Source organism: Urocampus carinirostris, chromosome 8 (genome assembly GCF_059441175.1).
Source record: "Urocampus carinirostris isolate Australia breed hairy pipefish chromosome 8, RoL_Ucar_1.0, whole genome shotgun sequence".
In the NCBI taxonomy this organism is placed as follows: domain Eukaryota; kingdom Metazoa; phylum Chordata; class Actinopteri; order Syngnathiformes; family Syngnathidae; genus Urocampus; species Urocampus carinirostris.
This window is the reverse complement of record NC_142356.1, coordinates 20,042,677-20,059,122: the sequence shown is the minus strand read 5'-3', so window position 1 is coordinate 20,059,122 and position 16,446 is coordinate 20,042,677. Positions and strand designations below refer to the sequence as shown.

The following is a 16,446-nucleotide window of genomic DNA, read 5'->3' as shown; positions in this document are numbered from 1 at the left end:
TTTGCTGCTTCAGTGTGAATGGCAGCAGGCAGAAGGCTTGGTTGAGTGTTAGCTGCACATTATGGCCGTGGGTCATTAGGAGTGGGCTAAATGGGATTTTATAACTTTATTAAGTAGCCTGGGAGTGATTTGCTCAGCTGCAATTTAACCTTTCTGGAATGGGAAGTGTCGCAACTACTTTCGATTATTGTTTTTATTTTATTGTGGGTTCATGAAACAGTTGATTACTTGAAATAGAAAAATTATGTTGCGACTTAGAATAGAATAGAATACAGTGTATACTTTTATTGTCATTGTTACAACATGGGATATATTGTGACAACGAAATTGGACGTGGCACTCCAGGTCCACATTTTACAGTGAGGATAAGGAAAACAAAGAGAAACAAAGAAGATGTTTTTACTGTCCTTGTTGTATAGGCTTTGTTTTCCTCTGGAGGGAGGAGGGGGTGTATGAGGGGGTGTGGGACAGACAGTCTTTGTCGAATTCAACCGTTATTGTTCTTTTTTGTCTCTCTGCCCCTCTCTCTCTCTCTCTCTCTCTCTCTCGGGTCATTTATGTATATTTATCATGGATAATTATTCTATGCATTTTGTATTTCTTTTTTCAATTGGATATGGGATGCTCCAAAAAGAGTTTTGTTGGTCTTTTTGACAATGACAATAAATATTCAGAACCTGAATCTAAATTTTTAAGGAGATACCGCTGCTGTGTTTTATGGGCCGATTTTCATCGAATAATGGATGGCCTTTTCCTGTAAACTTGTTAAAAAAAGCCGTCAATGACAGAAAATTGACAGCTATGTAGCTTCTGGAGGAATATAAAATATATATTTTCAAACAACAATGCTTTAATTTGCTAACATAAAGACCCTCTCCTCTTCCTGAGTCTTCAAAAATAAAAAACTAAATTTTGAGTTTACTTCGAGCTCGGTCCTGCAAATCAAATTAATTGTTCCGCCTCGGGCTGGGTCGGGCTTTAACACCGGGGGCCTGGGTCCGATCTTACCTCTGTTATAAAACCCACTTATTTCTAAAAGGTTTGGACAACAGTATGATCTTCTCTATCTCAAGGTAAAGTTTTCATCGGCAACAAGCGGGAGATCGCAGAGAGCCGGATCCCCGAGCTGAACACGTATATGAAGGTAATGAAGGCTCCCGTGCGCCTTCACTGGTAAGTGGGCTGAGTGATGCTGTAGGTGGATACCGCGCTGACTTGAACGTTTACTGAAGCATCAGTTTGCAGATGAAGCTGCGAACGTAGGCGTCGCCTCCTCCCCTTTCTCTTCTCTCTCCTTCGGCCTCATGCCCACCTCACGCCTGACTGACAGTCATCGCGTGACTTTTGACACGTTTCATGAATCCCCAGAAAAGAAAAAATAATAACAATTTGATTATAAATATATTAATCATTATAAATAAAACTAACCAACTGTAGCTGAGAGACGGGCACTTAAAAAGCTGCGGTCAATCATGGACAATTAATCACATCCACTACACAGCATCATCTCCAAACGAAAGAGCAGCTTCAGCGACAGACTGCTGTCACTGTCTTGTACCACGGACAGACTGAAGAGATCTTTTCTCCCTCATGCCATGAGGCTCTTTAACTCCACCCGGCGGAGTAAAGGCCCACATTAAAGCACACCCCCTACATTGTATATTACCGTACTTTTATTGCAGTGTGTATTTTATGTAGCACTTTTTAAATACTCAACACGTTACATTGGGTATTTATGTATTATATTCCTTTTAGTTTATTATTGTTTTATTTTCAACACAAGGATACTGCTGGAAGTGTGAATATTCCTACGGGGATGAATAAAGTATCTATCTATCTATCTATCTATCTCTCTATCTCTCTATCTCTCTATTTCTCTATTTCTCTATTTCTCTATTTCTCTATTTCTCTATTTCTCTATATTTATCTATCTCTATCTCTCTAGCTATCTATCTAACCATGTTTGTCTTCTCCTACTCACTTGCTGGCCACATACTTTGTTTTTTTTCCAACCAGCTTTTCCTACAACACACTTTCCACCTCGCTAGACTCCCACAACCTTTGGTTTGGCATTCAATTCCTCCTCTCCTTTCCTGCAGCGACTGCTGGGTCTGCCAACGTGGTTGCTGCTGGACGAGGATCTCCGGATGTTCTTCTACCAGACAGAGCAGGACAGCCAACACCAACCTCGAGCTCTGAGGCGTCTACGACCGCCTACCCGAAAAGTGTAAGCCATTCTGTACTAAGCAGTGTAACCACCACTGGTAGAACTGGTAAAGAATATTGAACCAAGATTCACCAACAATGTTTTACTTATAAGGACAGTGTGTATTATTTGACCACTAGATGGTGTGGTGCATCCGAAAACTAGTTCTAAGAAGCACACGGAAGAATAAAAACTATGGTGTTTCAAAGTGACCAAAACGCACCATTTTATTTCTTATTCTTTTTCCCAGCCTTGTTGAGGTGTTTGGGTATCCATAGCAGCAAGATGTTGGATAATTATGTCAACTACCTTTAGTTAAGGCTCATGTTATGTAAAATAGATACTTTCTTGACCTGTGATTTAAAAAAAAAAAAAAGATGCTTATATTGTAGTTAATGTATATTTGCTTATCATATAAATCACTTGTGTTTTTTACCACCAGGATGCGCCAAAAAATACACACTGGCCCTTTTCTATTTTATGCTCCAATGACATGTTTGAATATGGATGTCATCTTTTCTCATTAATGGAACGATACTGTGGGTGTAATACCTTGTGAAAATCGTTTAAGATATTTAATGAACGCATTATAATTAAAAATATTCAATACAACTTTTCTCTATACCAATACTAATACTAGACTATCAAGTACTCATCAATACAAAACCAAAAACACACCATTAATATCTCTCTGTTCTTCCCATCAAAAAATACTCGTAATTTAAAAATAAATATCTGCACATGCCAACATGAAACATTTACTTGAAATGAATGACTATATAATAGAATGTGCTACAACAATGACCAGATGATGAAGGTGCTGTATGTGAGTCAGACCTGCAACTGGTATCCACTGGAACCCGTCAAGTCATGTTTATTTGTATAACCCGTAATCGCAATAGGTGGCTGTAAAGACTACAGACTGTTATTACACCATCCCCTGATCTAAAACCTACATTAGGGCAAGGACAAATTCAAAACCTCAAAATGAGGAAAATGAAGGGACCCCAAGAAGGGATCTCACTCAAAGGAATCCCCCAGGACAACCAGGCTGCAATGTTGCAAGGGCATCAACAACCAATACACAGACATCATCAACATGAAATATAGGTGATAAACAATCTATATCTAATTTGCCAAGAGATAATATAAAATAATATAATATCAAGAGACACCGCCAGACAAAACATGCTAACTAAAAAAGCTAACTGCAAACAAATGTGTGAAAACATAAAGCAACTGGAAGCTGTTTTAAAGGCACAACAGCGCATATTTACAAGACCATGCAAGTCAAATGAAAATGCTACAAAGGCGAGCGACGAGGTCGCGACGCTGTTCACCAAGCACTGCAAACCTTCCACAGAGGGTGAATTCATGAAAAGAAGGCCAGGCTGAATGGTCGGCCCGCACAAACTTCCTTCTTACCAAATCCGGCCCTCTTTTTGAAAAGTTTGGACACCCCTGCTCTAGTATTTTGAATCTTATCCACCATATCCTGCAGGTTATAAGACATACTTTCACATTTCTTGCCAAATTGGGGTTTTTAGGCGAACTTTATAGTATGGAAAATACAGTATTTCAAAAAATACTAATTTACCTGTAGCAAGTGCAATACACACGTAAGATGCTATAATTCAGAGAACTACTGCTGTGGGAGGCACGAGTCGGGTCAAAAATTGTTTATGTACAAACCGCCCGGGCGTTAGGAGTTGCGCTTACTTCCTTGCGTGCAACGACCGTTCTGTCATCTGTTAGCAGATGGTGTGCTTCTGCCAGGGAACGTGTAGAAATGAGAGACTCGCTCAAGAGGAAATGATGCAAAATTGGACTTTTATTACTTCCCCTTTGCACACATGCCCTTTTGGTTTCACCCCCACCAATGTTTCCTGTAATTTTCCACGGGTCTGAGCAAAGTCGGTGAGCAACACTTGAAACAACAGTGAGCAACAGCAATCTCAAGTGTGGCAACTAAGTCATTGTCAAACATGTCCAAAACTTGACATCACGTTACATTTTGCTGTTTCCGGCAATACAAAATTATTTTTCACTTTTGAATGAATTGACTAATGGATTATTGCAAAGGTTGTACGGCCTACAAACGTCATTTGTTTTTACAACAATTCTTTCCATTTCCATTTCTTTTTTTTCTGGTATCTTTTGTCGCATAATACTAACATTTTTGGGGGCTTATTTCGTCGGTTGCACGATACACAACTGTATTTAATCGAATTTTTTAGTGGAAGTACAATGTTGGCAACAAGATTGATTTGGTATAATTGGAAATTATTTGAATGCAACACAAACGTTTTCTTCTTTTCCCTGTTTTTTTCTATTTTTTTTTAATTTCTTTAAAAAAAATCTCATTGTGTTTATTTATTCCTAGCTGTTACTTTTTTCTTTTTGTTCTCTATTTACTTTTTTTCCTTTGTTTCTTTCTTTTTTGTCTGGCTTTTTTTCTGAATGTTTCCTTCTTTTTTCTCTTCCTTTTGTTTTCTTTCTGAGCTTTTCACTACTTTTTCATTTTGGTATTTTTTTTCTTTTTTGTTCTATTCCCACTTTCTTTAGGTCATTTTTTGCTTAATTTTACATAATATTTGGTCATATAGGGATGAAAGAAGCAAAAACAACCTGAAGAGCCGTTTAGGACCCAAAAGAGACGGTTCCTTTTAATGAGCCAAGCCGAAGAAGCCGGTTCTCGAAAAACTCTACTGACTTTACTCAACTTCGTTCTACTTCGACCTTGACTTCAAAATACCGCATTTAGAACACAACGTCAGGGGAACCCGTGTATTTTTACCTTCATGCACTGTAACTTTGGGTTAATTCGCTTCTTAATTAGCAATTTCGAGCCCTGATTTTTGTGAGCTGGCTAGATTTTCTTGTGCGCGGAAAAGCTCTGGGTAGTGCGCAATTGTGCACACACGCAGCTTAGAGGGAACATTGCGCTGGATAGATTTTCTTGTGCGCTGAGAATGTGCGGGCAGTGCGCGATTGCACGCGCGCGCAGCTTAGAGGGAACATTGACCCCCACACAGTCTTTAGTAATATCACCGGAATTGTTCCACTTTTGCAATCACAATCCATTTTCAGACTTTATAAAATTAATATTCATCGTTTTCTTAAACATTTAGGAAGACGGTCAAACCCAAGACAGATCTCTTCTCATCACCAAGGGCTGAGGTATTTCCATGCTTGATTTATTGTATTTAAGATTGTTGCCATGGTTACTATGCCCAGGGCCACACACTGAGTAACAACCGAGCTAAATTCCTATCAACAAAACTTTGCTAAATCCACGGGATCACAGGTTACCATGCGGGTGGAGCGCCATGCTCATATCCAAACAAAAAAATCAATACAAACAAATATAAAAAATAAAATGAAAATGAGTTTTAAGAGTTTCCTTAATCTTATCCAAGTTGCTCCGTTAGTGGACTGAATGCATCTAGAACAGGGGTGTGCAAACTACGGCTCTTTGGCCTTTTAGAGCATGGCATTCTTTTTTTGGTATTCGGCAGACCACCAACCACAACCCCAATGCAAGTCAAATACAATTAGCATTGTAACTCCTAAGAAATGTATTTTAGATTTTTGTTTTTTATGTTAATATAAAAAGCAAAATATATTACTTATAAGTAAAATAGTAATCATTTGATAATGGGAATCAATAACAAACTTCTAAATATCAAAATATTTTAACATGTTAACTTCAATTTATTCTTGGCATTTTCAGTGTGAAAATGGGATACGGCCAAGGCCCTTTTGTCTGCTGGTGTGTGAGACTTTGTATTTGCTCTTCAATATAAATCTTCATAGAACTTGGGCCAGTCCCGTGTCTTTTCAGACTCTAGCTTACTCAAATAGTCAGGAAACCAGCAAAGGTGAATGGCAAATGCAGTAGTGTGATGAGAGAGAGAGAGAGAGAGAGAGAGAGAGAGAGAGAGAGAGAGAGAGAGAGAGAGAGAGAGAGAGAGAGAGAGAGAGAGAGAGAGAGAGAGAGAGAGAGAGAGAGAGAGAGAGAGAGAGAGAGAGAGAGAGAGAGAGAGAGAGAGAGAGAGAGAGAGAGAGAGAGAGAGAGAGAGAGAGAGAGAGAGAGAGAGAGAGAGAGAGAGAGAGAGAGAGAGAGAGAGAGAGAGAGAGAGAGAGAGAGAGAGAGATATATATATATATATATATATATATATATATATATATATATATATATATATATATACTGGACTGTCTCAGAAAATTAGAATATTGTGATAAAGTTCTTTATTTTCAGGAATGCAATTAAAAAAAACAAAAATGTCATACATTCTGGATTCATTACACATCAACTGAACTATTTCAAGCCTTTTATTATTTGAATATTGCTAAATTTGGCTTACAGCTTAAGAAAACTCAAAAATCCTATCTCAAAATATTAGAATATCATGAAAAAGTATACAAGTAAGCTATTCAAGTAATCACCTGAATCATCTAATTAACTCGAAACACCTTGCGAGGGTTTCCTGAGCCTTAAAAACACTCAGCTTGGTTCAGTAAACTAAATCACAAGTATGGGGAAGACTGCTGATCTGTCTGCTGTCCAGAGGGCCATCATTGATACCCTCCATCAGGAGGGTAAGACACAAAAAGAAATTTCTCAAAGAGCAGGCTGTTCAGAGTGCAGTTTCAAAGCATATCCACAAAAAGTCTGTTGGAAGGGAAAAATGTGGCCGGAAACGCTGCACAACCAAGAGAGATGACCGCAGCCTTAACAAAATTGTGAAGAAGAGCCGCTTCCAGAATTTGGGGGAGCTTCAAAGACAGTGGGCTGAAGCTGGAGTCCAGGTATCAAAAGCCACAGTTCACAGACGTGTCCGGGAAATGGGCTACAATAGCCGTATTCCCATGGTCAAGCCACTTCTGAACTCAAGACGACGGAAGAAGCGTCTGACTTGGACTATGGAGAAGAAGCACTGGACAGTTGCAGAGTGGTCCAAAGTCCTCTTTTCAGACGAAAGCAAGTTTTGCATTTCATTTGGAAGTCAAGGCGCCAGAGTCTGGAGAATGGCTGGAGAGGAGCAAAATCCAAGTTGCTTGAAATCCAGTGTGAAGTTCCCACAGTCAGCAATGGTTTGGGGAGCCATGTCAGCTGCTGGTGTTGGTCCACTGTGTTTCATCAAGTCCAGAGTAAATGCAACTGTGTACCAAGAGATTTTAGAGCACTACATGCTTCCATCTGCTGAAAAGCTCTATGGAGATGAGGATTTCATTTTCCAGCATGATCTGGCACCTGCCCACAGTGCCAAAACCACCAGTAACTGTTGCACTGACCATGGCATCACTGTCCTTGATTGGCCTGCTAATTCCCCTGACCTGAACCCCATCGAGAATTTGTGGGGTATAGTTAAGAAGAAGATGAAAGACACCAGACCTACAAATGCAAATGAGCTGAAAGCCGCTATCCAAGCATCCTGGGCATCAATAACACCTCAGCAATGCCACAGGCTGATTGCCTCCATGCCACGCCGGATTGATGCAGTAATCCGTGCAAAAGGATTCCCAACCAAGTACTGAGTGCATCAATGGACATTTTCAAATGTTTGATTTAGTTTTGCTGTTATAAAATTATTGTTTTACTTGGTCTGAGGAAGTATTCTAATATTTTGAGATAGGATTTTTGAGTTTTTTTCAGCTGTAAGCCAAAATCAGCAATATTCAAATAATAAAAGGCTTGAAATAGTTCAGTTGATGTGTAATGAATCCAGAACGTATGACATTTTTGTTTTTTTAATTGCATTACAGAAAATAAAGAACTTTATCACAATATTCTAATTTTCTGAGACAGTCCAGTATATATATTGTGTATGGGCGGTTAACACGCAGGAGGCAGGGTTCACTTCCAGCTCCCACAGCCTTAGGAGCAATAGTTTGTACTTCATCCATCCATTTCCTGCACCACTTATCAACAGTAGGGTCGCAGGGGCGCTGGAGACCATCCAAGCTATCTCCGGGCAGTAGGCAGGTGACACCCTGAAATGGTTGCCAGCTGCTCGCAGGGCACACAGAGACATACGACCACTTGCTCATTCACACCTAAGGACATTTTGTGGGAAGAAACCGCAGTGCCCAGAGGAAATCTACGCAAGCACAGGGAGAACATGCAAACTCTACACAGGGAGGCTGCAGTAGCTGGACTTGAACCCTGAACCTCTGCACCGTGGGGTTGCACGCTAACCACCCAGTCGCCGTGCCGCCTTAGTTTGTACTATTATTTAAAATAAAAAATAAAATCATAGCAAAGTACAGGATGAACATGCATAATGAATTAAAGTTTCTTAAATTAAAGTCAACATTTCCAGAATAACCTAATCCAACTAGTATAGCTAACGATACGACCAGTGAGTTTATCAGTTTGTGCATAAGGGTGCTGTATTGTGCACAGGCTGATTTCATGCATTCCTGCAGCTTTTTACTTGTGCAACTAATGCCCTTGCAGAATTACTTCACTTCTTATAATAAGAAATAAATGCATTTATTTAAAAATCTCTCTCTCTCTCTCTCTCGCCCTCTTTTACACGGCAGTGAAATACTGTTGTAATCTACCCACAATGCTGCCAGCCTACTCAAAATGTTATTTTAGCTCATTCTTTCTCTCTCTCTTGGATACCCGAGTGCCCCATGGTACGCTTCTCGGTGCTCTCCTTCCGTCGCGTTCTCTCAATTATGGAAAACAGTCGCTAAGTGACAATTCTCTTGGGAGAGCCGCGCGTTAAGTTCCATCCACTCCCGCTGCAATATCGTAACCGGTCCCCTGATTAAAACTTATGGGAACCTCTGGGCTTGTCATTAAATGAGTGCTGTTTTGAATGATAATAAGCAAAACGCAACCAGAATCACCTCTTGTAATGTAATTTGCAAGATGAAGTTTACCTTTGATCTAAGAGGAAAGGGAGAAAATCTTTCATCCTAATCTCATCCTTAAATATTACTTAAAAGGACAAAGATGACTTGAATTTGTAAAAAGAATACTTAAACTGCTATACTCTCTATTGTCCTATCAATTTAGTGAAAACAACTACTGACAGTTGTTGCATGATCTGGTCTCTTAGGGCACTGTAGTGCTGTGCATGCGCAGTATTCAGTGCACACCTTAAAAATGAACACAGAAGAAAGCTGTTAATTAATTTAAAAATGGATTTTCTGTCATGAACCGGAACAGGATCAGGACCCAAATGCGTGACGTTTCTCACACAAGCCTTTTATTTTATGGGAAATGGGGAGTCATGCACGTTTGGCAGCAGTCTGGCGTGGAATGATAGGAAGTCAGTGGCCAACGAGATCGATACCAATCGCCCGAGCAGACATCGCACAGATGGGGTCAATACCGGACAGGACGGGACAGACAGGTTTGATATCAAAACAGGACATTGAAAATAAACAGGACAAAGTAGACGGGAACGAAACTGGACAGGAAATACCAACAGGAAACAGGACCGAGTCAAAACCCACGTCTTGCGGAGCAGAGGTTCGCTGACGGACTGACCAAGGGAGATTGAGAGCACTGAGCTTAAAATAGAAGGAAGGCCAATCTGTCAACGAGCCGCAGCTGGCGCCCTACGGGCGGGGCCAATTGGGCGCCATGGCAACCATTACATTTTCCGACAGGCAGCATGGCAGCGCAGTGGTTAGTGCGTCTGTGGCACAGTTCTGAGGTCATGGGATCATACCTTCCTGTGTGGAGTTTGCATGTTCTCCCCGTGCTTGCGTTGGTTTCCTCCGGGCACTCCCGTTTCCTCCCACACTCCCCAAAACATGCATTCCAGGTTAATTGACTGGTCCAAATAGTCCCTAGTTGTGAATGAGCGAGTGGCAACCAGTTCAGGGTGTCCCCTGCCCACTGCCCAAAGACAGCTGGGATGGGCTCCAGCACCCCCGCGACCCTACTGACGATAGGCAGTGCAGATAATGGATGGATGGATTAATTTTTCCACAGCATTTGCATTCACTCCCGAAGTAGATGCTAAGCACTTGTTAGCATTCAAGTGAATCGTTCCATTTATTAGAATTAGCACCAGGCAAACAATGTTCAAAAAATAAGCATGTTTTAAACTTACATACACTCAATATCTTATTCTTATTACCGTGGCTTTCGTTTTACAGTACTGTTATTGGTGTGTCCATGAACATCTTAAAGGACGATTATTAAAGTCAGAATTACATTTGTTTGCTCTATTCTTGAGGTGCATCAGTGGCCCAGAAAACTCTCAACTACACTGTTAACATATACCATTTTTCTTCAATCATTAAATAATAAAACAGGGAAGAAGGCCGCCAATACAATTATTTACTATTATTTGACTTAAACTGACAGTGTGTATAATTTAGCGCCTCTTAGTGTTAAAGAAACTTAAATTATCTAAAAAAAAAACATGGTGATTGAATTAATATGCAAAATTACTTGAATCATCATGAAAACATTCATTAAAATACTAGCAGGTTGAGAAATTCACATTTATTTTACATCAAATTAACCTCACCTAGAGGGAGCTGACATAATTATCTGCCAACTTGCTGCTACGGGTACCCCCATTAAACAAAAGTGTGGACAAAGAAATAAGAAGCAAACTAGTAGGTTTTGGTCACTTTGAGTCTCTTTAGATTATAGTCTCCCTTGTGCTTTTTAGCAGTAGTGGGCGGCAGTAGCTCAGGAGGTAGAGCGATCGTTTTAGGATTAAGGGATCCCAGTTCAAATCCCAGCTTGTCCGTGTTACATGCCGAAGTGTCCTTGGGTAAGACACTGAACCCCCAATACCCCCAATATGCAGGTTAGCGCCTTACATGGTTGCACAGATCTCGGCCGCTATTGGGAAATGTGAAGCACAATGTAAAGCGCTTTGGGAAGTCATTGACTTGAAAAGCGCTATATAAATGCAGATCATTTCAAATGCAGAAATGCAGAAATATAAATGCAGATCATTTCATTTCATTTCATTTCAGACATTTTTGGTTGCACTACAAGACATCTAGTGGTCAAATAACACTAACTGTCCCTTTAATAATTACTATAATCATACTTTTATTTTATCTAGCAGCAGCGCCTCCTCTGGCAAGTCCCGCTATAGGCGATAATTTAGTTAGTACAGGGGTGGGAAAACTTCAGCCAAGGGAGGCTGGGGGTGTCAGTCTTTTGACTCTGGCCTGCCAAACTCAAATGTTAAAAATGATAATGATGATGATGCAGTGGTCAGCACTATCGCCTAATACTTGAAAGGTCCCTGGTTCGAGACCAGATGGGAACATATGTTGGCCTGGAGAGGGATGGGCGCCACCGGGCTGTACTTGCCCAAGACACAGCACAGGAAACAGGGAGGCAACCATTATAATATGTATTTATATAATATATATATAGGGCAGCACGGCGGCGCAGTGGTTAGCGCGTGTGCGGCACAGTTCTGAGGTCGTGGGAATCTCCTGAGTGGGTTCAAATCCAGCTCCCGGCCTTACTGTGCGGAGTTTGTATGTTCTCCCCGTGCTTGCGTGGGTTTCCTCTGGGCACTCCGGTTTCCTCCCACATTCCAAAAGCATGCATTTCAGGTGAATTGGCCGGTCCAAATTGTCCCTAGGTGTGACTGAGCGAGTGAGTTGTCTGTCCCCGTGTGCCCTGCGATTGGCTGGCAACCAGTCCAGGGTGTCCCCTGCCCACTGCCCGATGATTGCTGGGATGGGCTCCAGCCTCCTCGCGACCCTACTGAGGATAAGCGGTGCAGCTGATGAGATGAGATAATATATATAAATGTTATAAGAAAATATTTGATGTGATAAAGTGTGAGACAAAAGTGCGGTGATTTGGTGCTACTCTTGTCCCCAGTTTCCCTTCGTGTGTCTTCATCCCAGCACTAATGTGTTCTGCTACCAAAGCAAGGTCAACTTTTAAATAGGCTACTGCGTTTTCTGTACTTGTTATTTTTGGTATCATGTATTAATCATTTTAGAAAGATATTTATCAAATCACATGCAAAAACAGTGTTTGACAACAATTCTGATGAAATGGTCTATTTAGGGACAACATGCCTGCCTGTGTATTTTTGTGATAAAAGTATGAAGTAGTAAGTGTATCGTTACTGCTATTCTTAAAAAACGTATCTACATTCTTTTTTTTGCATGAATGGCAATGTTTACAATGAAAAAAGGAAGCAAATTGGAAAAAAAGTGCCCTTAAATGGAGAAATAGAGGTTGACCATATGAGAAAAATTGAATAGGCCCCTATCGTCTTTTTTCCTCATGTGTTGCTGCTACTGGTAAACATGAAAACCAGTACTAATTGTTTCATGTGGGGAGAGATAAAACCGCCTGAGGAGGGATAGGCACCGCTAGGCTGTACTTGCCCAAGATGCACCACAGGAAATGGTGGCCCTAATTGGTTAAGGGATCCCTGAACAGTGAATTCCAAGGTATCCTCAGGTACAAATGCCAATGTAAATGGTCTGCATTTATATAGCGCTTTTCAAGTCACTGAAGATCTCCCAAAGCGCTTTACAATGTGCTTCACACTCACACATTCACACACACTCACACACCGATCGCAAAGTCAGCCGTGCAAGGCAACTACCTGCTTATCGGGGGCATTAGGGATTCAGTGTCTTGCCCAAGGACGAGCGTGTTACCTCCTGAGCTACTGAAAAATGTAAATGTTTTTCTTCCAAATTTCTGAACCTAATGTGACCCAAAAGGTTCGCCCGCCCCTGAGTTAGCATATGCCCTGTACCCAAGTACTAACCCTGAGTAGACAACAAACAGGGAAACCGTTATACCGAAAACAGAAGTCCCAAAGTAGTTGAGTCTTGGCACCAACAGTTCTTCGTTTTGTTTGCTCTTTGATTTTTCTCTTTGTCTCTGCATCCTTTCAACAACTCCTTGCTTCTTTAAAAACTCCGAGCCTACATCATTCCTCACATCCTTTTTCAGCGTGCCAGAAACGGTGAGGATTCTTTTTGCTTGACACGAGCGGTAACCATGGAAACATGGCTGGCAGTTCCCGAATTGGCCTGCAGGTACTGTAGTTAGGCCCGACAATACGGAGAGTCCAATCTCCTTGTAGCTGAGACTGAGAGGGTTCATAAAGTATTCTTCTTCTGGTTTCTCACCGAGGGAATGGCAGCTCCCACCTCGCTGCGACTAATCAAGGAGCGGAAGCTTTTTACAAGCTAGTTAGGGCGTTTGAGCGCGAGACTAATTGCACGGCATGATTGCTCCTGTGCCGGGCTCGACCCAGGTGTCATTTCCACTTGTTTCCTGTGCATACGAGTCACATCTCATCTCCATTCAATTCCGAAAGCTTTCTTTTGGAAAGGCTGGGCTAAAAAAAAAAAAAAAACGAAATACAAAATGGTGCGGCTTGGTCACTATGAGTCTCCGTAGTTTGTTTTCTTACTTGTGCTTCACTACACAATACAGCGACATCTAGTGGTCAAATATTACAATCATTCCTTTAAAAAAATATAATACACATGTACTTTTTATTTTAGTATCAATGTTTTATGGACAATTTTTTTCATTGATTAAATATAAATAAATATAATTTTTAGCACACTTTTTGGGTGGTTTTGTCGTAAAAATATTAATTTGATACACCCGTAGCAGCAATATGGCCGACAATTCTGTCAGTTCCCTTTAAGTGAGGCTAATGTTATGTGAATACAGTCAATGCAAATTTCTCAACACGTTTATACGATAGTTCATATAGTTTGCTAATTATTTAAATCAATATGTTATTTGATAAGCTAACTTTTTTAATCACTAGGAGGTGCCAAATAGCCCACCCTGTCCCTTTGACAATAATATCAATTTAAATGGTAAATGGTCTGCATTTATATAGCGCTTTTCAAGTCAATGAAGACCTCCCAAAGCACTTTACAATGTGCTTCACACTTACCCATTCACACGCTCACACACCAATAGGGAGTCAGCCATGCAAGGCACCTACTTGCTTAAATACAATAAAATTAAAATTAAAATACAATAAAAAACAAGGTCCTTTTTCAAGGCCAAATTCAAGAACCTTTATCAACGTTCCAATGTTTCCAGTACCATTAAAAGAGGGAATCCGGTGTGAATGAAGGATTTTACAGATACACAAATATATCTGCAATTTACATATGTGAGGATTCAAATATGTGAAATTTGTGGTGGAATATTTTTCAAAAAGCGTTGAGAAAAGCAAACTATTTCAGAATCTGTACGCTTCTTTTTTTTTATTTTATTTTTTTATTCAAAAATGTAAAATTAATTAAAGTAAAAAGAAAACAAGCGTTCAACACAAATAAATATAAGGAGTTTATAAAGAGTCATACATACCTATGTTTATGGTGTTCGAAAGATCATTTAAAATGTAATTTAAATAGCTCACAATATACCATATATTTGCATAACACCCACACTTGAAAATATAATAAAAAACTACTTCAAAAATACATATCTTCATTTTTGTTCACTTGTGCATTTTTGCACTTTAAAAAAAAACCTCAATGAAAAATACCAAAAACTACCCAAAAAATTAGATTATTATTTTTTTTTTTAGAAAAACAACACAAAATATATACCAATTTCCTACAAAATCGTATGTGTTTAGTAATCGGAGCAGCATTTATACTCAACTCTCAATGGAGGTTGCGAATACAAAATGCAATTAAAAGAGTTTGTGTTTCCCGTGATGACTTTTAGCTGTCAACACTAACAAATAATTGCCGGGCCACAAAACATTTCTCTGCAAAGTCCTACAATATTTGAAGTGTGGAAAGCATGTTGTTTATTTTTCCTTATAGTGGCAACGGTGGTGTCAACACGGTCACATTAATCCGTCACTGATCTTTAATCCAGATTTGTCATTTTGTCCACACTGGGATTAAAGTCACTTACATAAACCCATTCACTCAATGCACAAGATCATATTCACGGGATGGTTTAAAGACAAAGATTCAGTTTTTTGGTTTTTATTTTGCTTTAAATGTATGCATTCAGTTAAATACTGTACTGTATGTATCATAGGTTAGCATTAAATATTATTATTATGTTATTAGAAAATCTTTTTATCTAACAAGGCCGATTAATGTATGGCCCCCCCTGTCAATTTTACTACTTGATGTAGTTAATATTTTCTATGATGTCATACAATATTCATGAAGGCTCCCCCCATGACTTTTGACATGTAATTTGGAGAAAGATGGTAAATGGTAAATGGTCTGCATTTATATAGCGCTTTTCAAGTCAATGAAGACCTCCCAAAGCGCTTTACAATGTGCTTCACATTTACCCATTTACATTCATACTCACACACCAATGGCGGCCATGCAAGGCGCCGACCTGCTTATTGGGGGCATTAGGGATTCAGTGTCTTGCCCAAGGACACTTCGACATATAACACGGAGGAGCCGGGAATCGAACCTGCTAATAAGATGGACCAAATTTGTATAGTCCTAATCTTTACTATGGAGGCCTGATCGTTCCATAGATAGAAATACTGTAGATGTATGAATAAGTAAATACATACAAATAAATCCCATTTAAGTAAATGAACACATGAATAAATCATGTGATACCTAAATATATGACATAAATGCAATGTATTTATTTATTGAAGTATTTTGTCAATTTTTGGGGTTATTTATTTAATTTGTCGTGCATTTTGTTGGGTATTTTGTCATGTTCTTTGAAAACATTTTTTTCATTAATTTGGTCATGTATTTTTTCATGTTTTCTGTTTATTTTGTCGTGTAGTTTTGACTGTATTTTGCCATTTATATTGTGGTGTATTTTGTTGAGTATACTGTCAGTTATCTTGTCTTTTATATATTCACGTATTTTGTCATGTTTTTTTGCACATGTTGTTGTGTATTTTGTTTTGTATTTTGTCATTTTTTTTGTTGTTTATTTTGTCAAATATTTTGTCATATTTTATTACGTGTTTGGTCATTTGTTTTGCCTTGTAATTTATCATGCATTTTGTGGTGTATTTCATTGAGTAATTTGTGGTGTATTTTGTTGAGTATTTTGTTGTGTTTTTTTGTCATGTATTATGTTGAGTATTTTGTCTTTTATTTTGTTGTGTATTTCGTCATTTATTTTGTTTTGTATTTTCTAGTGTATTTTGTCGTGTATTTTGCCATTTATTTTGTTGTGTATTTTGTGGTGTTTTGTTGAGTATTTTGTTGTGTTTTCTGTCATGTATTATGTTGGGTATTTTGTCATTTATTTTGTTGTGTATTTTTTAGTG

The 16,446-nt window shown here is 39.3% G+C and overlaps 2 protein-coding genes across 3 annotated transcripts in view; one reads left to right on the top strand and one right to left on the bottom strand.

The window, feature by feature from the left end:
* ncf4 (neutrophil cytosolic factor 4) overlaps positions 1–16,446 on the top strand; it is a 36,282-nt gene that overhangs the window by 5,003 nt on the left and 14,833 nt on the right. The window contains exons 4-6 of the mRNA XM_088341898.1: positions 1,074–1,144; positions 2,100–2,227; positions 5,338–5,386. Of these exons, the coding sequence (XP_088198024.1) occupies positions 1,074–1,144; positions 2,100–2,227; positions 5,338–5,386 (248 nt within the window). The remainder of the gene's footprint in view (positions 1–1,073; positions 1,145–2,099; positions 2,228–5,337; positions 5,387–16,446) is intronic.
* pvalb7 (parvalbumin 7) overlaps positions 1–16,446 on the bottom strand; it is a 34,429-nt gene that overhangs the window by 16,597 nt on the left and 1,386 nt on the right. The gene's annotated exons all lie outside the window — the stretch shown is intronic.